The sequence below is a fragment of the Peromyscus californicus genome, unplaced genomic scaffold, assembly GCF_007827085.1.
Source record: "Peromyscus californicus insignis strain IS unplaced genomic scaffold, ASM782708v3 Scaffold_19__1_contigs__length_69161282, whole genome shotgun sequence".
NCBI lineage: Eukaryota > Metazoa > Chordata > Mammalia > Rodentia > Cricetidae > Peromyscus > Peromyscus californicus.
This window is the reverse complement of record NW_026294491.1, coordinates 48496020-48513730: the sequence shown is the minus strand read 5'-3', so window position 1 is coordinate 48513730 and position 17711 is coordinate 48496020. Positions and strand designations below refer to the sequence as shown.

The 17711-nt window shown below is 35.0% G+C and overlaps 1 protein-coding gene across 4 annotated transcripts in view; it reads right to left on the bottom strand.

Annotated features, from left to right (window-relative positions):
* Positions 1 to 17711, bottom strand: part of Adgrb3 (adhesion G protein-coupled receptor B3) — a 728503-nt gene that overhangs the window by 442549 nt on the left and 268243 nt on the right. For all 4 annotated transcript variants that reach the window (XM_052745258.1, XM_052745256.1, XM_052745257.1 and 1 more), the window contains 2 exons: positions 15300 to 15461; positions 9255 to 9419 (listed from right to left, as the gene is read on the bottom strand). In XM_052745258.1, the coding sequence (XP_052601218.1) occupies positions 9255 to 9419; positions 15300 to 15461 (327 nt within the window). The remainder of the gene's footprint in view (positions 1 to 9254; positions 9420 to 15299; positions 15462 to 17711) is intronic.

The window sequence follows — 17711 nt, the reverse complement described above, 5'->3', positions numbered from 1 at the left end:
TGATGGGTATCTGTCTATAGCAGGAATCTTAAAAGTTCTTATTAATAAAATCAAACCTGAGGTCAGGTATTGGGGTGAAATGCTGGATGGTCAGAGAGACAGACAAGCCACAGCTACTTCACCTCGCTAGTTCCTCAGCTGGTCCTGTTTCCTCAGACTGAAAGCCTCTGAGTCCTCATCCTGAATGAATCTCAGCTGAACTGCTGCTGCTAGAAGCCTGAAAGCTTAACCAGCCAAATGCTGCTAGTTTCTGGTCCTCACGCCTTATATACCTTTCTGATTTCTACCACCACTCCCTGGGATTAAAGGCTCGCTTTCTGGGATTAAAGGCGTGTGTCACCATGCCTGGCCAATATTTTGGGGAACACAATACCACTACATCTGTCTAATAACTCTTTGCTATGCTCCCATTCTTCCCCTTTTGGAAATGCAATGCTTATTTCTATCATTGAATATTAGAAATATACAACCTGTTTTGTTTTTTAAAATGTAGACATTTATTGCTTTGTATGGCAAGCATATGCCACAGTATGTATGAGTGTGTGGAGATCCATAAGACAGCTTATAGAAGTCAGTTTTCTCCTTCCATTATGTGGGTTCTGGGGATGGAGCTGAGGTCAACTGACTTGCTGGCAAGTGCCTTTATCTTCTGAGCCATCTTGATGGTCCCTGTGTCTTATGTTATAGATGTTCATGTTAAGAGATTATATTTAAGTCTTAGACTTTGCACTTATAAGCAGGGTTGAAGAATTTAAAAGACAAGGGGACTTTTAAAGTTGAACTGAGTGTGCATTTTGCATTTTGAGGTGTATACATAGGGACAAGGAGTGGGAGAGTCTAGCTTAAAAGTGATATGTTTGGGTGTCAAGTCTATAAGGGGTGGGATTGTGATTCATCTTGATAGTTGAGTTGGTAGGACATAAACTCACCATGGAAATACATCTCTGGGTGTGCTTATGAGAAATTGTCTAGATCAGCTCATGTGAGGTGGGCAGACCCACCTTATATGTAGAACAACAAGTATAGGTCCTAGACTGAACACAAAGAAGAAAGCTAGCTGAGCAATCACACTAATTGTTCTGTTTCCTGACTGTGGATGCAAGATGACCAGCCAATTCTAGCTGCTGCCACAAGAATTTCCCACCATGATATACTACTGTGCCTTTGAACTTTGAGCCAAAATAAATCCCTCCTTTATAAAGTTTCCTTTGCCAGCTTTTTTTCCCACAAGTAACTGATACACGGAGCAAAATACCAATGTCAGTTTTCACAGAACTAGAAAAGGCAATTTTAACATTTCAATGGACTGCTAAAACCACAAATAACCAAAGCACTCTTGATTAAAAAAAAAAAAAAAAGAACCAAGCAGAAGCATTGTACAATGTTTTCAAAATGTATTGTATGCCTGCAATAATCAAAACAGCATGATATTGGAATAAATATAGGCTAATGAAACAAGAAAAACATAGACAGCTTATAAGTAAATCCATAAACATACAGCTGCAAGAGCTTCTAACTACATTTAAAGAGCATGATTGCTGAAAGGATCACATTATTTGAAAAAGTAATGGGAAAGTGAGTATCTACTTGTAGAAGAATGGAACTAGACTCTGCCATTCACAAAAATCAACTTAAGTGGAACCAGGACTTAGACATAAATCAAGAAACTACTAGAAGAAAACATAGGGGAAAGTCTTTGGAATGTGGTAACGGACAAAAATCAGAGCAAACAAAACTCTGACAAGTGACATTACATAAAGCCAAGGTTTCTGCACTGTAAATAAACGATCATGAAAGGGAAGACAACCTATTGAATGAAAAAAAATCTGCAAACTCTACACATAAGGAGTTGGCATCTATAATTTATAAGGAACTCCTGAAATATTGAGAAGACAAACAGCCAAAGTTCTAAAAAAAAAAAAAAAAAAAAGCAAGCATTCTAGTTAGACACTTTTCAACAGAAGACAAATGTCTGGCATGTATATAGAAAAAGAATAAGAAAAGCCCAAATTAAAACAGCTCTTATCATGATGGTGAGAAAAGAAAAGAGTATCTTTATACCCCATCAGACCGTCAGACAGAATACCAATTAGTACATCCATTATGGGAAATGTTGTAGATTTTTCTCAAAAAAACAAAATAGGAATGTGATCATAGCATAGGATCCAACAACTGGTAAATTGAAGAATCATTTGCACTCCTTTGTCTACTACAGCAGTACCAGAAGAGCCAGGAGCCCCAAAATGGAACTACCTATCAAGTGATAGATGAACAAAGAAAGTGTGGTACAAACACAATAGAATAGTATTCATCGGTAAAGCAAATGAAATCCCGTGGTTTGCAACATGAATCCAACTGGAGATCATTAGGTTAAGCAAAACAAGCCGGACACAAAAAGACACTAGTCATATGACTTTGTATGTCTGTGTAATCTAAATGGGTTGATCTTATGAACAGAATGTTAAGAGCACTGACTGCCCTTCCAGAGGTCCTGAGTTCAATTCCCAGCATTCACATGGTGGCTCACAACCATCTGTAACGAGATCTGGTGCCCTCTTCTGGCCTGCAGGCACACATGCTGTATACATAATAAATAAATAAATCTTTAAAAAAAAATAAAAAAAAAAAAAGAACAGAATGTTAGTTACCAGAGGCTGAGGAACGTAAGAGGAAGGGACTGCCATGGAAAGATGTGTTGATGGACAAATTGATTACATTTAGATAGGGGTAAGACATTCTGATATGCTTTCCACGGTGTCGTGAGTGATGATAAGAAAAATCTGCCCTCATACTTTATTTAAAATATAACTCTTTCCTTTCTTTTCCCGTCAGAGAAAACCATGTTTTTCAAATGCTCCACGAGACCTCATAATTTATTCCAGGAAATGCACACAGGTCAGAGTCATCATTTTCTAAGCCCTTTCAGTTCCTTTCAATTTCATGACACGCATTTCAGTTTGATTCTTTTTTACTTTGTACATAAATGTTATCTTTGAATTTAAAAACTCCTGTTGCTTCACGAGCCATTCTCCAATCGTGAACTAGAACGGAGAACAGTAAGGCTTTCTTCTGAAACTGGAAAAATCTGAGGGACCAAACCATGTAAGCACTGTGGAATGTGCTTCCTTACACCCCGAAGTCACAGGAGACAGTTACACATCACCTAAGCAATACGACAAACTACCCCATTTTCTTGGGCCAGAAGAGTTACAGTGGCCAAGATTGACACATTAGCTCTGCAATAGGGACTTCATCCTGCCAGATATAACCAAGCCAATCTAGGAGAAATAATAACTGTCTCCTATTAAAGTTTATGTGATATCTTAGAAAATGTTTTGTTTTTAGTCTATTGTCATATCTAGATGAAGAGGAGTTAAGGTCACAGAATAGGTAACGTGGATCCCATCCCACTTATTAGGTCTTGTCTATTTTGGATATCCAAACTATCTCAGCGGTGATTCCATTTGAATACTGCTGAATGAGTAAATCAGACAGAGAGCACTTGTGAGGAGAAGAATCCTGGCATCTGCTTGTAAAGCTGTCTGACTTAATGATGGAAAAGCCAGGGAGCTCTGATTTGCATTTAGTTAGGAGTCACCCAGGAATCTGAAAGATCCTTTCATAACACAAGGCTCAAATGTTTGAAAAAAAGCCTGACTTCTTGCCTTGGAAAGGAACAGAAAAAGAAAAAAAAAAATCTGTTTCCTATTTGCTGTCTTAAAATGCACTATAATAAAAGAGGAATCGAATACAATATTATTTTTAGAAGTTAGTAATGCATAAAGAAGTGAGTGACTCCTATAGGGAGAAAGTTGAAATAACAACAACAACAAAAAAGCAGTAACGCAATACAAACCCTTATATAAATAGCGTACAATTAATAGAAAAATTTTATACGTTACAAACGTATAAATTACTGGCACAGTGTTAAAACCTGAAATGTTATAAAACAAACATAATCACCATGAAACAGGCCAGAATATAAAGATGAATATAAATTAATTAAAAAACAGGTTAATGGGACAGCAATTAAGTTCAAATTGTAACATCCTCAAGCAGAGGGAATTGCAGACCTTTTGAACCAAGTGCACGCAAGTGCTTAGTGTCATCCCACTCACTGTGTCACCAGAAGGGCTCCCTGCAGAGGGACAGGCAGCCTACTCTCCTGTGAATGCTAAGGAGCAAAATGTTAGGGCAGCAGGTCAGGGGAACAGGGGTGTCTGGGCAACTATCCTTTGTAGAAAGCTTGTTCCCTATCAGGATTTGCAAAAATATGCAAATGTGCCTGGAAACTAGACCTGGGGCAAGTCTCCACTGCAGGGAGTCTGGCATCACAGGAATGCATTTCTCAGACAGGAAAGCAGAATGACACTTTAGCCCCACAGACAGCACAGGTGTTTGCTGAATACTTGGACAAGCCCGGGAGAAGAATCTCTTTGACTCTAAGATAAGGCTGCAGAGCTCAAAAACTACATCTCGGGTTTATTTGACTTATATGCTCTGAAAGACCATAATATTAAAGTAATATCCTTATGCAAAGCTGGTTGAGTCTCTTCCACGATCTATCATTTTATACATTTTTAGTGTTTCTACTGAACTTTAATCATGTCATTTCTGTTATATATAAATGAGAATCTATAAATGAGAAAAATGAGGAATGATAAAAGCAATAATAAGTTGTATAAGTAAACATCACTAATTAGGAATTGGAACTGAATGTGTTCTGGCTTCCAGAACATTTGTTTCCCACTAAATGATACAATTAAATTTGCTTTTATATATTGTATACCTGGTAATTTAAATATATAGAGATATATTTATAATCTATATATAGAGAATGTATCTAATATATATTTATAGCTAGATAGATTTAGAATATATAGATATTTCATGTAATTTGGTCTTGTCATTTACACATTAGTTATTCTGGATCTACTTTAGTTGTACTTTACTATATGAACACATTTCTGATTGAGAAATGCTAAATCTGAAACAAAATTAAGGGCACTTTTGAATCCCTAGTTCTTCTCATCCTCAAACATTATATATAAGTCAAATTATATGTCTGTTAATACTGAGGTTTTGAGTAAAAACTTAAGATTTAATTTCAAAGGCATGATTTTATTTTGAAGCTATCAGCCTATATCATTTTCATACTGGGGATACAAGAGAAATGAAGGTATAGCATATCTGACTAATTATGTAGCTAAATAACAATAAAAGTCAAAACCACTAATAACAAGCTTTTACCCATAGGAGAACTCCAAAGACAGATTTTACATAGAACCTACCATTGTTAACAGCCTGCCTATGCTTGGAGATAGGCTGTGTTATCATTTCTGGAGCCACCCAATCTATAGACTATCACTGTCAGCTATGTTCACTCCCATGTACAAAGCAAGATTATATAAATAGTACAACCACCCGCTGTACAAAATATTCATCTCTCAGTGAACATGAATGACTGGCACTTCTTTACCAATTACAAAAATTCTTCCCTTTTCTCTACATAATATATATGATACCTAATCATAGAATAATCCTTCCTAACAACACCCAATCCAGAACTGTGTTCTTCCTTCTTAATCTCTCACCAAATTACTTAACACACAAGGCCAAATCCCTTGATAAGCCCTTTCTAATTCTCTCTAAAAGGTCTCATTGGCAGGTCTCAGAGAGTAAGAATTACAGTAAAAGATTAAGAGAAACATAAAATTAAACATGTCCTTATGAAAGTACAAATCCCATCATCACATCCCATTACGATAATGAAACAAATGTAGAAAATATAATTAGAGAAATTGAAATGAGATATATATATATATATATATATATATATATATATATATCACACACACACACACACACACACACACACACACACACACACACACACGAAAAGAATTTGCATTTACTGTAATTTGTTGGAGAAATACCAGGAACCAAGTTGCTTAAATAGGAAGGAAACTGAAGAGAAATTCTATATATTCAAAGATGTCAGTGGTCACCACCATGGACTGAATGCTCAATTACTTACAAGCAGCAAAGTTTCAGAGAAAACAGCAACCAAAACCAAGTGGGTTGGACTATGTTCTAGGTTTATTCGGATAAGAAAGACAGACAACAAGGACAATTAAACACTAAGAGTATATACACACACCCTTCCATAGTAACTCTAAACAGCTGATTCCTGCTGCCGCTCTATGCTTTGGCCCATCTTCCCCATCAACAGCAGCTGCTGTTCTCAGACAAGATATTAAAGTAGTAAGGGTGATGCTGTTAATTGTCAGCCTGACAGAATCTGCAATCACCTGGGAGATAACCCTCAGAGCATACCTGTGGATGATTATTTAGATTAAGGTTAGCTTTTGAGTATGCCTCTGAGGGATGATCCTGATTGCATTAATTGATGTGGGAAGGCCCACCTTAATTATTGTCAGGATGATTGTTTGGTCCAGAGATCCCAGACTGAATAAAGGGAAGAAAGCCATCTGAGAACTACCAAGCATTCATTGCCTCTGCTCGGCTTCTTGACTACATGCAGTTTGACCAGATGCTTTAAAACCCTGCCTTGGCTTCCTGACCATGGGGAGCTACACCTTGAACTGTGAGCCCAAATCACCCTTTCTCCTTGAAATGGTTTTCGTCAGGGTATTCTACCACAGCCACAGGGAAAGACACAAAGACAGTAACTACCAACTAACTTAGGAATGCTGTAGCTCCTCTTTCCTTCCTTTCTTCCCTCTTTGTTTAGATGTCAGGCAGATGACTTTCCCTTCCTCAAAAGATGTGAGAGAAACTGGAGCTTGCCTAAGGAAAGCATCTGATGGAATAATAACTACTTGTGGTCGCATACCAAACTGCATGAGTGAAAAGTATTTCATTATTTGATTCCCATTATACGCCACATTTAAAGTATCTTACAAAGTTTAGGAACATTTCTTAAAAGAAAGGCTCTGTGGTGCACGCCTTTAATCCCAGCACTCGGGAGGCAGAGCCAGGCGGATCTCTGTGAGTTCGAGGCCAGCCTGGTCTACAGAGTGAGATCCAGGAAAGGCGCAAAGCTACACAGAGAAACCCTGTCTCGAAAAACCAAAAAAAAAAAAAAAGAAAAAAAAAAAGAAAAAAAAAAAAGAAAGGCTCTGAAATCCTTGTACATTTCACTGAAAAAAAAAAAAATATCACCATACACTACCACAGCTCACATGTTAAATCTTACAGTAGTGAGGATGTAATTTGTGGTTTTGTACTTTTCTTTTGTCTTTCTCTGTACTTTATTCCAGATCACGCCAAGGAGATATAATGCAGTTGTAACCATTGACTGTACTAGTGGTTCACTTCCTTTCACATCTGTATCTCATAAGATCATGTTTAAGGGATCCCGGATAGCAAGATTTTAGGATATGTAAGGTTAAACCCTACAACCATTGAACTACATTATTTCATTGAGACTACTGTACGTCATTCAACATTGTATACACTTGTATATGAATATTCGTTTCTTGAAATTATGGAGTATGTATGCTTTTTGACAATGCCTTGCAACTCACTGGTACTGATTGATGATGGCTTTGTGGGCAGTGGAGGTGGCAGAGTTTAGCTATAAAACAATTCTTTTTAAGGAGAATTCCTAGAGTTTGTGCCAAATACATCTTATATATTTTTAAATTGTATGAGAAAAAGTTCTGTGACAGAATGAAAATTTTGAAAAGCCACAGCTATAAGAATTCCAATTCAGAGTAAGGAAATTGGGATACAGTATAGGAATTTGCACCTTTTGTGGTATACCCAAACTCAATAATAAAAATTACAGTAGAGAAAAAAAATGAAGAATTTAAATATATAAAGCTTACTTAGAGAATATGAACTAAGGCAGATGTCTAAAAACCCTTGAAAAAGCTTTGAAAACTCTTAGGAAAGAGAGCAGTATTCAGAAGATTGTTTGTGCATGTGGGGAGTATGCACAAGGAAAGAACACCAATGATATCATGCATGGATTTTCTGGGAATGATTTGTAGATAATAAATTAAGATTTTGAGCCCTAGTATTCATAATTGAATTACTATTGATGTGCATACCCACAAAATTCATGGAACTCATAGAATTTTGCATGGAACTATATAAAAATCTTATTTATTTTAGATAATTTTTTATATTTTTTTCTCTGAAAAACTCATATATGTATACATTGTATTTTATATCATTTCTCACCACTTCCCTCTGGCTTATTCTAGTGGTTTCCTTTGTGTCATATAATTTTTAAAACATTGAAAGATCGCCTCATAACATAGACCACTGACTTGAATAATTTAAGACTATAGAAGAAACTGAATCTGTGTTAGAAAATACATTTACAGAAAAGCACCAGGAGGAGTTCCACCATGCTGCTTTCATACACAGTAGTTTATGAACTGCTCTAACAAGAAACCATCCAAAGAACTAAGGAGGGACTTCTGTTTTCAACACTACTTTTGCCATTCTTGTTAACCATTTGCCACTCATGGTCTTGGGTTATATCTTCCTGGGAGATCCTATCACTTATGCACTTATGAACATACACTTATTCCCTAAATTTTGAGCCCCTTGAAACCAGAGATTAGAATTTCTTATTCTTTATGCAACTATTTGCTTAATGCTTGAATAATGTAAATGACAATATTATGAAGACCTGGCTCTGTGACAATGGGCAGAATTATCAAAGTTAGATGACGTAGAACTGGAGTATCAGGCAAAGGACAGTGTTAAGATAACATAAATACATTCTAAGGAAGAGTATACATACTGTCCTATGATACTTCTCAGAAAATATTGGCAGTGTTCTCGTGTGGTCAGTGGCAAGTGACTTCCTTGACTGAATGGTTGTAAAGAACACCAGGAGAAACAATTCTAAACCAGGTCTTACTAGTTATATCCAAAGGTAACAACTTGCCTCAAGACCCAAGAACTCGTTGTGACTCTTCACAGTGGAAAATTCTGTACAAATAAACCTTTGTTTTTAAAACATTAATGTATATATAGAGAGAAATTTAGGGAAGATGAACACCAATTGGTACCACTCAAGAAAATGTGTGTCAACACAAACACAGAAAGCAGGGCAATTGTCCTGTTTCATCCACATAAGTGACATTAATTAGAGGAAACACTTTTCCAGGAAGGCTCCATAATAGGTATATTGTTTATATATGTCATGTTACACCATGGACAATATAGGAAGTACATTAATGCAAGCTTCAGCAAATGCCAAATATGCTTACCTGGACAGAGAGCAATATTGCAAGGCTTGTGATGTGTTTCAGGTCCTTCACAGGGCCTCCCTCCATACTGAGGAGGTGTGCATGACCTGGTTCGTGTTCTTTGGCCTCGGCCACATGTAAATGAGCATAAGCTCCATGGTGACCATTCCTCCCAAACTCCATGTACTGGAATAAAGCAAAGAAGCTTCAGCCACAAAGAAAGGAATCAAAGTCAGAGACTTCTTTCTGTATAATTAAGAAAAGAAATCATCAAATAAAATATGAAGATATTTGGAAAACTCACTTTCAATACAACTCTTATCAGATTTAAACTTTTAAATTTAATTTTTAAATTTGTTAAAATAACAGAAAACTGTATGTGCTTTTCTTCTACAACTGAACCATAATTTTAAACTAGTCCATTTTTAACCTCTTTCAATGGAATTTCCCCTTTCTTTCTCTTGATAAAACATTCATGAGCTATTTTAAAGCATGGCTGCTTATGAAGAATAAGGAAAGTTAAATTTCTCATAACAGAGCTGAATTTTTAAAGCTAAATTCTTATTTAAATAGCTAATGACCAATTTAATTCTAATACCTGTGAAGTTTCAGAAATATTTTGTGTTAGAAAATGAAAAAATGGTGTCCCTGAAAATTGTATATATTTTAAATAGTTTTTAAGCCGGCATTTAAAAATACTTTTCTCATCTAAAATTTTGGAGATAAATTTATGATCTTTTCAGTAACAGGGTATTTCAACCACTGGATCTCCTCCCACAGCATCCCCTTTCCCATTTCAAGATAAGCACATAATGTTTCTAAAAGTCATGGAACTAGAAGATGATCTCCCTCCTCTGACAGTTTGATAGAACTGGAAACTCTTCTAATTATATTTCTAAAACACAGCAACAAAAACCAAATTAAATAGAAATAGAATTAAAGTAACCATGAAAATATCAATATTTCAAACATCCCATTTTCCATAATTCAAACTTGGCTGGAAGCAATACTATGAATTTTTTAAATTAATTTTTTGAATGAGTATTGGATGCTGTGTAAATAAATACTGGCATATTTTACAAAAGCTCACTGGACTTCAAAGTTTAAATGCTTTGTTTTCTGAATGTCAAATTACTGCTCTCATCCTAATTATCAACACTAGGGTATTTACGTCACAAATAAAGTGAGTACAGAGAAGCCAGGAGAAATGTTCTCTTGAGAACCTTCAGACTTGGTGCAGACCCCTCTGCCTTAGAACTCTGCCACTGTCTTGAGCATGGATGGCTGAGATCACTCCTGGGAGGAGTGAGGGAGTATAGACTCACACAAAAATGGCAAACGGAGGTTCAGTTTCCTCCTCCAACTGGCAAATCTACACACAAGCCCATAAAAAAATGGCATAGGTACTTTCTAAGTAAATGTGATATTTCTACATTTTTCTTCATGTTCTTACCTTAAAGCTGAAATCCAACTCGTTAGCCAGTGCCGTACCACAGGCTACTATTAGTTTTGTGGTTAAAGTACTTAATAGCTGCTCTTTTAGGGTCTTTCAAGAATCTTACATAGTTTTATAAGCTATGTTAATGTTACATTGTGCCACAGTGTAAGTAGATAAACCTCAAAACATCACTAGCACATTAACACACAGTTTTACATGGTAATTTAAATAATCTGGACTACATTTCAAAAGAATTCCACAAAAATGACACTTGTATGAGATATACCATTTTCTTCCATTTATGTTGTTTCCTTATTGCAATAAGTTGTGAAAATGTGCTCAAACAGTGAAAAAAGCAACCCAATTAGAGTCTAATTCAATAAAAGTCATTTAATGATTCTATAAAAGTTACTGGAAAGTTTCTTAAAAACAATATTTAGGAAAAGTACCAGAGAGAGGAGAAAGCTATTTTTTTTTCATCTACCTCATGACAATCTGGGAAAACCAAAGCTAATTAGTACTAACTAATAACATAATATCTAATATCTGTATTTAGCAATGTACAAGTAAGTATTATATAGTTTTTAAATATGTGTGTATATGTGCATACATCCATGTAAACATTAATCATAGAAGGACTTCAAGTAATTTATGTGAATATTTTTTTATTTTTAGTTATATTTTATTCATGCTTGCATTTATTTCTGGTTACCAAACTTTTAAAACTAATGATAACCCGCTCCACTATGTAAAGTGTTCATGACACAGCATGATCTTTTATCAAACGACTATAGTATTCAGTGTACATAGCACAATACTAGGAAACATTAGACTGCTAAATTGGCAAATTTTTCTTTGTGAACCACAAAAACTGACAAGGAATCTTAGTAGCTTAGATAAATTACGATACTGGAATCAGAAAATTAATGCTATTTAGGCATTTTAGCAGTCTTTATTGCTATACATTGAGGTTTTGTAATTCAGTCACATCATTTAAGTTGCTAATTTCTTATGTGACAAGAAATTATCAATAATTTGTCATTTCTGGAGACTACTGAGTTGGCAGAAAGTTATAGCATGTGTTTATAATGTTTAGACTATATAAGATTTATATTAGGCTATTCATAAAATTTATGTTAAGATCAAATTTTCAATTTCATGTGAAATTGTTATATAAGATCTTTTATTTTACAGTAAAACACAAAAATTCATGAATTATCTAGTGAATTTGAAAACTAATACTATTCAAGTGATTTCATTTACATCAATTTCATCCATTTTTCTAGTTTTCTTCTGATTTTTGGTACCAGATATATTGTCATGTCCCTACTTTATACAAGCCAAAGAGAAAATAAAATATATACAATACACAATACATTATCACCAGGTTTTGAAATAAACAGCTGTAAATGTTCATATGATTTAGATTGCATTATATATAAAATAACCCTTTTAAGTGTAAGAGTCTTACGCTAGAAACAAATGAATATGACAACTCTGACATTCATTAAAAAAAAATACCCAAACCATTCCATAGACTATATTAACTTCTACAGTTGATTCAGTTCCATACAGTACAGATCCGTGATTATCAACTGGCGGTAACTCCACCCACATGGACATTTGCTTGATATCCGCAGACAGTTTGGGTTGCATCAGTTTATAAGGAACTAAAGTGCTCCTGGCATCAAGTGGGTAGAAGCCAGGGAAGCCACTGAGCACACAAGTGAGCAGGATGGCCCCCTTGAAACAAAGATTTACCGGGTCAGAACACTGATGTTCAGTCAACAGAGGTTGAGAACTCTCGAGGGGAATATAGAGCTGAAATTCAGCTGGGACACTAACTAGATAATTGAAAAGTTGCTCTCTAACTTTCCCAATCTACTTTAGTGTACTCCATACATTTCTACTCTGAATAATAATAATAGTAACCTGCCAAATTAAAAAAATATGTCAAAGCACAAAATTTGCAAAAGGTCCAGTGTGTATCTGTGTTAGTGGATCTGAATAAAAGAAGAATTTGAGAGTTAATAAAAAGTAAGTCACCTGTCATGGTAAGGAGTTTTCTTTATAGAACAAATAAATCTAAGCTCAAATGCTCTCATTCCACATATTTTGTAAAGAGTTGATTTAACAGACAATTTATCATTTTCTTGTGCTCTGTTCATTACATAACACAAAAAATTAAAAGTTCTCTAGATGACAAGGTCAGGTATTGATTTGTGAGCAAATTTAAGCAGAATTTGTTATTTTAGAAAGATGTTTATACTGGCTGAAATATTTCTTCAATTTTAAAACATTTAAAAATTTACTCCTGATTTTTACTGCTTTCATGATATATCATATTAAAAATAACATTTACTAATATGGTAAATTTAAAAAAAGACAGTGTATGAAAGAAACTCCTATTTCCTGTAACTATGTACTTATCTGACATTTTAAAATAATGAAGCTGCTAAATTATCCTTTGTATTTGGAAAATTAAAAAATAAAAACTAATCATCATTTTAACAAAATGAAGTATAACAATAATATACTTTCATTGTATAAATTCAAGCAAAATTTAGAGAGATGAATAGTTTTTATACATGAAGGTGAAAGATAGACTCAAAACTGTTCACATTCTTACACAAGCATAAGAATAAAGGAAAGGGTAAGAATTTTAAGAAATCAAAAAAGCTGCCAATGACATATTACTCAGTTTTTTTTTTGACATGAGACATGGGGAAAGAGAACTTAGCAATTCCACATATGGGGGAGACTTGGGTCCTCCTACGGATGTTCTCAGTTCCAAGTTGAAGGCCTAATCATCCCCCTCTGGAAGAGGGATGAAGACTTCCATACATGAACCTTACACATGTGTGTAAAACTGGTCACTGAAAGGTCAGCTATGAATGTGGAAAGCACATTGGAAACCCACCTGATTCCCACTTAAGAATTGTCATTAGACCCTGTCCTTCTCCTTGTGCCTAGCCATAACATAAATTTATGTATCAATTGTATCATAATGCTCTATTGATACTGTTTTAATTGTTGACAACAGGGAAGTTGACCCTGTAAATCATCATGTAAGTGAGGCTTCCTGGGTAAGTATTCTCCAGAAGACGCCATTCTGTTCTACTCAAATAAGGATCCACAGTGTTCACGCTTGAGGTCTGAAGGTTTCACTACCACACTGCAAGCCTATGTAACTGAAATGTGTTTGGTCTATGATCTCTACTTTTAGTCTTTTGTCATCATTTTTCAATGACTCCCATACGTTTTTCTTCTTTGATTTGTATTATTTTTCATTCCCAATTCTTTCTTGTATCATGTAGTCTCAACTGACTTCTACTTACTCACAGTAGTAATTATTGCCCTTTTACTAATAATTGTGCCTTCTTTGCCTCATAGCCTTGGTTTCTTTCTGTTTAACTTTGTCTTTATCTTTTGCTTTTCTACTTCTTACACAAAAGGTTCTCACATCTCACTGCATCATTCCCCAATATATCCTCTTCATTTTCTCTTTCCTCCAGGATCTCTAGTTTTGTTTAATTTTTTTTTAATAAATAAAAAACCTATATAACATAAAATTGTCCATGGAAAATATTTTGAGTTTACAATTCATCAGTGTTGAGTATATTCATGCAGCAGACAAACAGACCACTAGAAATCTTCAATCTAAATAACAGCCACTCCAACATTTCTTATATGATTACATTTGCCTGTTCTGCTGGGAAATTGGCATTATTTTTTATCATTCTTCTAGGTCCCTCACTCTTGGTTTTAGCAACTGAGAATCAGTTAACTCTGGGAAGGGAGACCACCCCCTAGAGAATGTTTAAGCATGACTTGGAGGTTGCAAGGCCTATGGGGTCAAGACCTTTCTTTAGAACATCTCCCGTTCAGATGATTCTGTAAAGTCTATGAGAGTCTAGTCTTAACTCCGGGAGTCATGTTGTTTACAGTCACCCATTCATCAAATGATTGGGCACAACCCAAACTCTTCCTTTGGGACTGATTGAAAATAAGAACTCATTGGTTTGACAGGGTGAAACAAACACAGTAAGACCATGTACATCATTAAATAATACAACTTTGATGTAACATAAATTGACCCTAACCAACTCCTTCTCTGTCCTTTAAAGCAGTAGATGGTTGCAATGAGAACAATCACTTCAAGGTTGTTTATGAAGTAAAATGAAAGATCATTCTTAGGTCTACTATACTTATTATTATTTTAGTGATAGGGTCAGATGGATGGTAAGAGAATTGCTGACTGAAAAACTGTCAATCACATGCCATATTTCTACTAGGCTTGAAAATTTTATTTCCTCAAATATGCTGTTGGATTTTTTTTTACGACCTGAAAACACAAGAAAAATAACTGAATTTGCATACTATTTGAAATAGCTCTACAAATTTCAATCTTACTGGCAGTAGGGAGACAGTCACTTATCTAACATCCCGACTGCTCTGAAAGCAGAAATAATCACATATAGAATAAAATATCACAGTTGAGAATAATTACGCTTATAGACTCTAATGAAAATGCCTATACCCAGTTCATATGAAAATAACAAATGGTTCCAAATGCGTAGCATGACACAATTCAAAACATCCACAGTCGTAGTTGCTGCTAACACTACCTGGACAGAGGGCAGTGTTATTGCAAACCCTTGATTCTCTTAATGGGCCGCTGCAGTGTGTCCCGTAAGGTGATACACAAGTTCTGGTTCGCACCTGCGACCCTTGACCACAAGTAACTGAGCATGTGCTCCACTGGGACCACTCTTCCACACCAGATTCACCTGCATGCAAGACAACAAACAAACATGAAATACTGTCTTGATTATTCATCCTGTAAGCAATTTATCAAACTAACACTGGACATGCAAGAATAATGTAAATATAAATATATGACAGTACATACAAAGGGACAAAGCATTTCATAAGAAAATGAATTTAGAGGGATGTGTATGATGCTAATACAAAGACTGTTTGTCATGACCTTGTTAGCAAAACCATTCTATGCAAAGTCCATTGAACTATCAACACTGTGAATGAAGTAATCAATAGTTTTCAGTGAGAATAATTGAAGTTTTCTTCATTTGATGTCCAATGAGGCAGAATGTATTTCTAATCATACTCTGAGGCTTTGGTGAGCAGGAATGTTTTGATATGCTCTTGCCTAGTTCTTTATTGTGGAAAGCTCTTTCTATTGCTAAAGACTGACTATACATGAAAACTACTTTGCAAGTTGCTAATTTATTCCAAATGGATTTCCTACTGTTTCAGCCTATGCTAGCCATTTACTTTGTAGTAATTTGTTAATATCCTTCTGCTCCCCATTTCATCCTCACCTGAAAGAAGTGATGTTTTTTAACTTCAAGTGAATGAAAGCTTATCTATCATTTATATTAACTGCACATAGAACTAAAGTTTACTCCAAAATAGGGTCCTATGAAGCCAATTAGTATTGGATTTCTTAAAAGTGGTGGTACTTGGCATCACATTGAAACTGTGCCTAATTTTCTCATTATCTAAAACCAGTGTACAAGGAGATAGGAAACATCAATTTTAAAAACCACTGGAGTGGACTTCTAATTTTAGTCTGGCATCAAGACCAGGCTAGATTTTATAACCTGACTTGAAATTTTGCCTTTGCTTTGCACCAAATTCCAGTTCAGTCATGTCTGCCCAGCAGTGTGTATTTACATTAAGCATGCATGCTGTTGTGCAAACTTTTTACAAGGGATGGTTTTCTCAGAACATTTGAATCACTAATTATACAAGGCTAGGAGCAATTTAGCTCTATATCATGTATTTGGTATAGAATAATCCTTTGGAATATAATTCCAAGGACAGAAATGCCAATCCATTTGTCTATCTTATTTTGGAGAGTTAGTCAATGATTTAGGAGTGTATTAAAGGCTAATCAAGTAGCTGATCTCCAAACTGGTGCTGAAGGAAAGAATGGGTGTTCACCAGACTATAAGGCAAGACATTCTTCAGTGAGAAATCTATTGTAAATGTGAGTCCCTTGCTAGAAAACCTATTTGATGAAGATATTGACTTTATATTCTGCTATAACCTGCTTACTTATTTTCTTGAGGGCTCAGAACAACCAGTTTGCAGAGAAACACTTTGCTACTGAAACTCTGTTAGCAGGACCATGAAGATGTGCTCTTATGTTGGTCTAACATTATGCATGCAGAGGCATAGATAACAATTCATTGATACCTGGTTATCTATCAGAATGGCACATGTTGGTAACTTGGATGTCAGCTCACATTAATTAGGATTTTTTAAAATATTGAAACTGATGTTTAGCCTGGATGTACAGTAATAGATCTCTCTTGATTACTTCAGTATTTTTACCTTTACAAATTTATACATGATTAATTTCATAAATGTCTACTTGGATGTCTGTTTGATATGTTTGATGTGTTTGATATTATAGCTCATAATTTGTTCTATTAAATTGAATTACATTTTAACAAAAGTCATTATTTTGTGAGTCCAATAATATGACAATGATTAAAACTATCTACACATATGTTTACATATATAAGTATACTTAATAATGAAAACTTTAAGCTCAAAATTAGGGAACAATAATGTATACTTAATGACATGCCAACCTGCTTGTGATGAGACTGAGTATAAATATTATGGCTGTATGTTATCAATTACAAGCCAGAAAGTTAAGAACAATGTGATTTCTGTAAGTGACATGACAAAGGTTATGAGAAAAAAAAATTAGTTCTACTTTGCCACAAAAACAGTTTTTTCTTTCTCTCTTGCATTTTAATGATAGACAATTTTAAAAATTAAACTTAGCCATGAGTTCAGATCAAGGCCCAATTTAAAGTACAACCTCATACAAGTATTTGGAAATCTGAGTTGTCTCTGCAACTATGATTCTGCATGACACTGAGCAAGACAGGCAGTGGTGCTGGGTCATGAGACGTCAATCAGGAATGCTAAGAGAAGCCTCCTCACAGCTCATTTTGCAGATGAAAATTTAAATTAAAATAAACATATGACTAATAAATTTC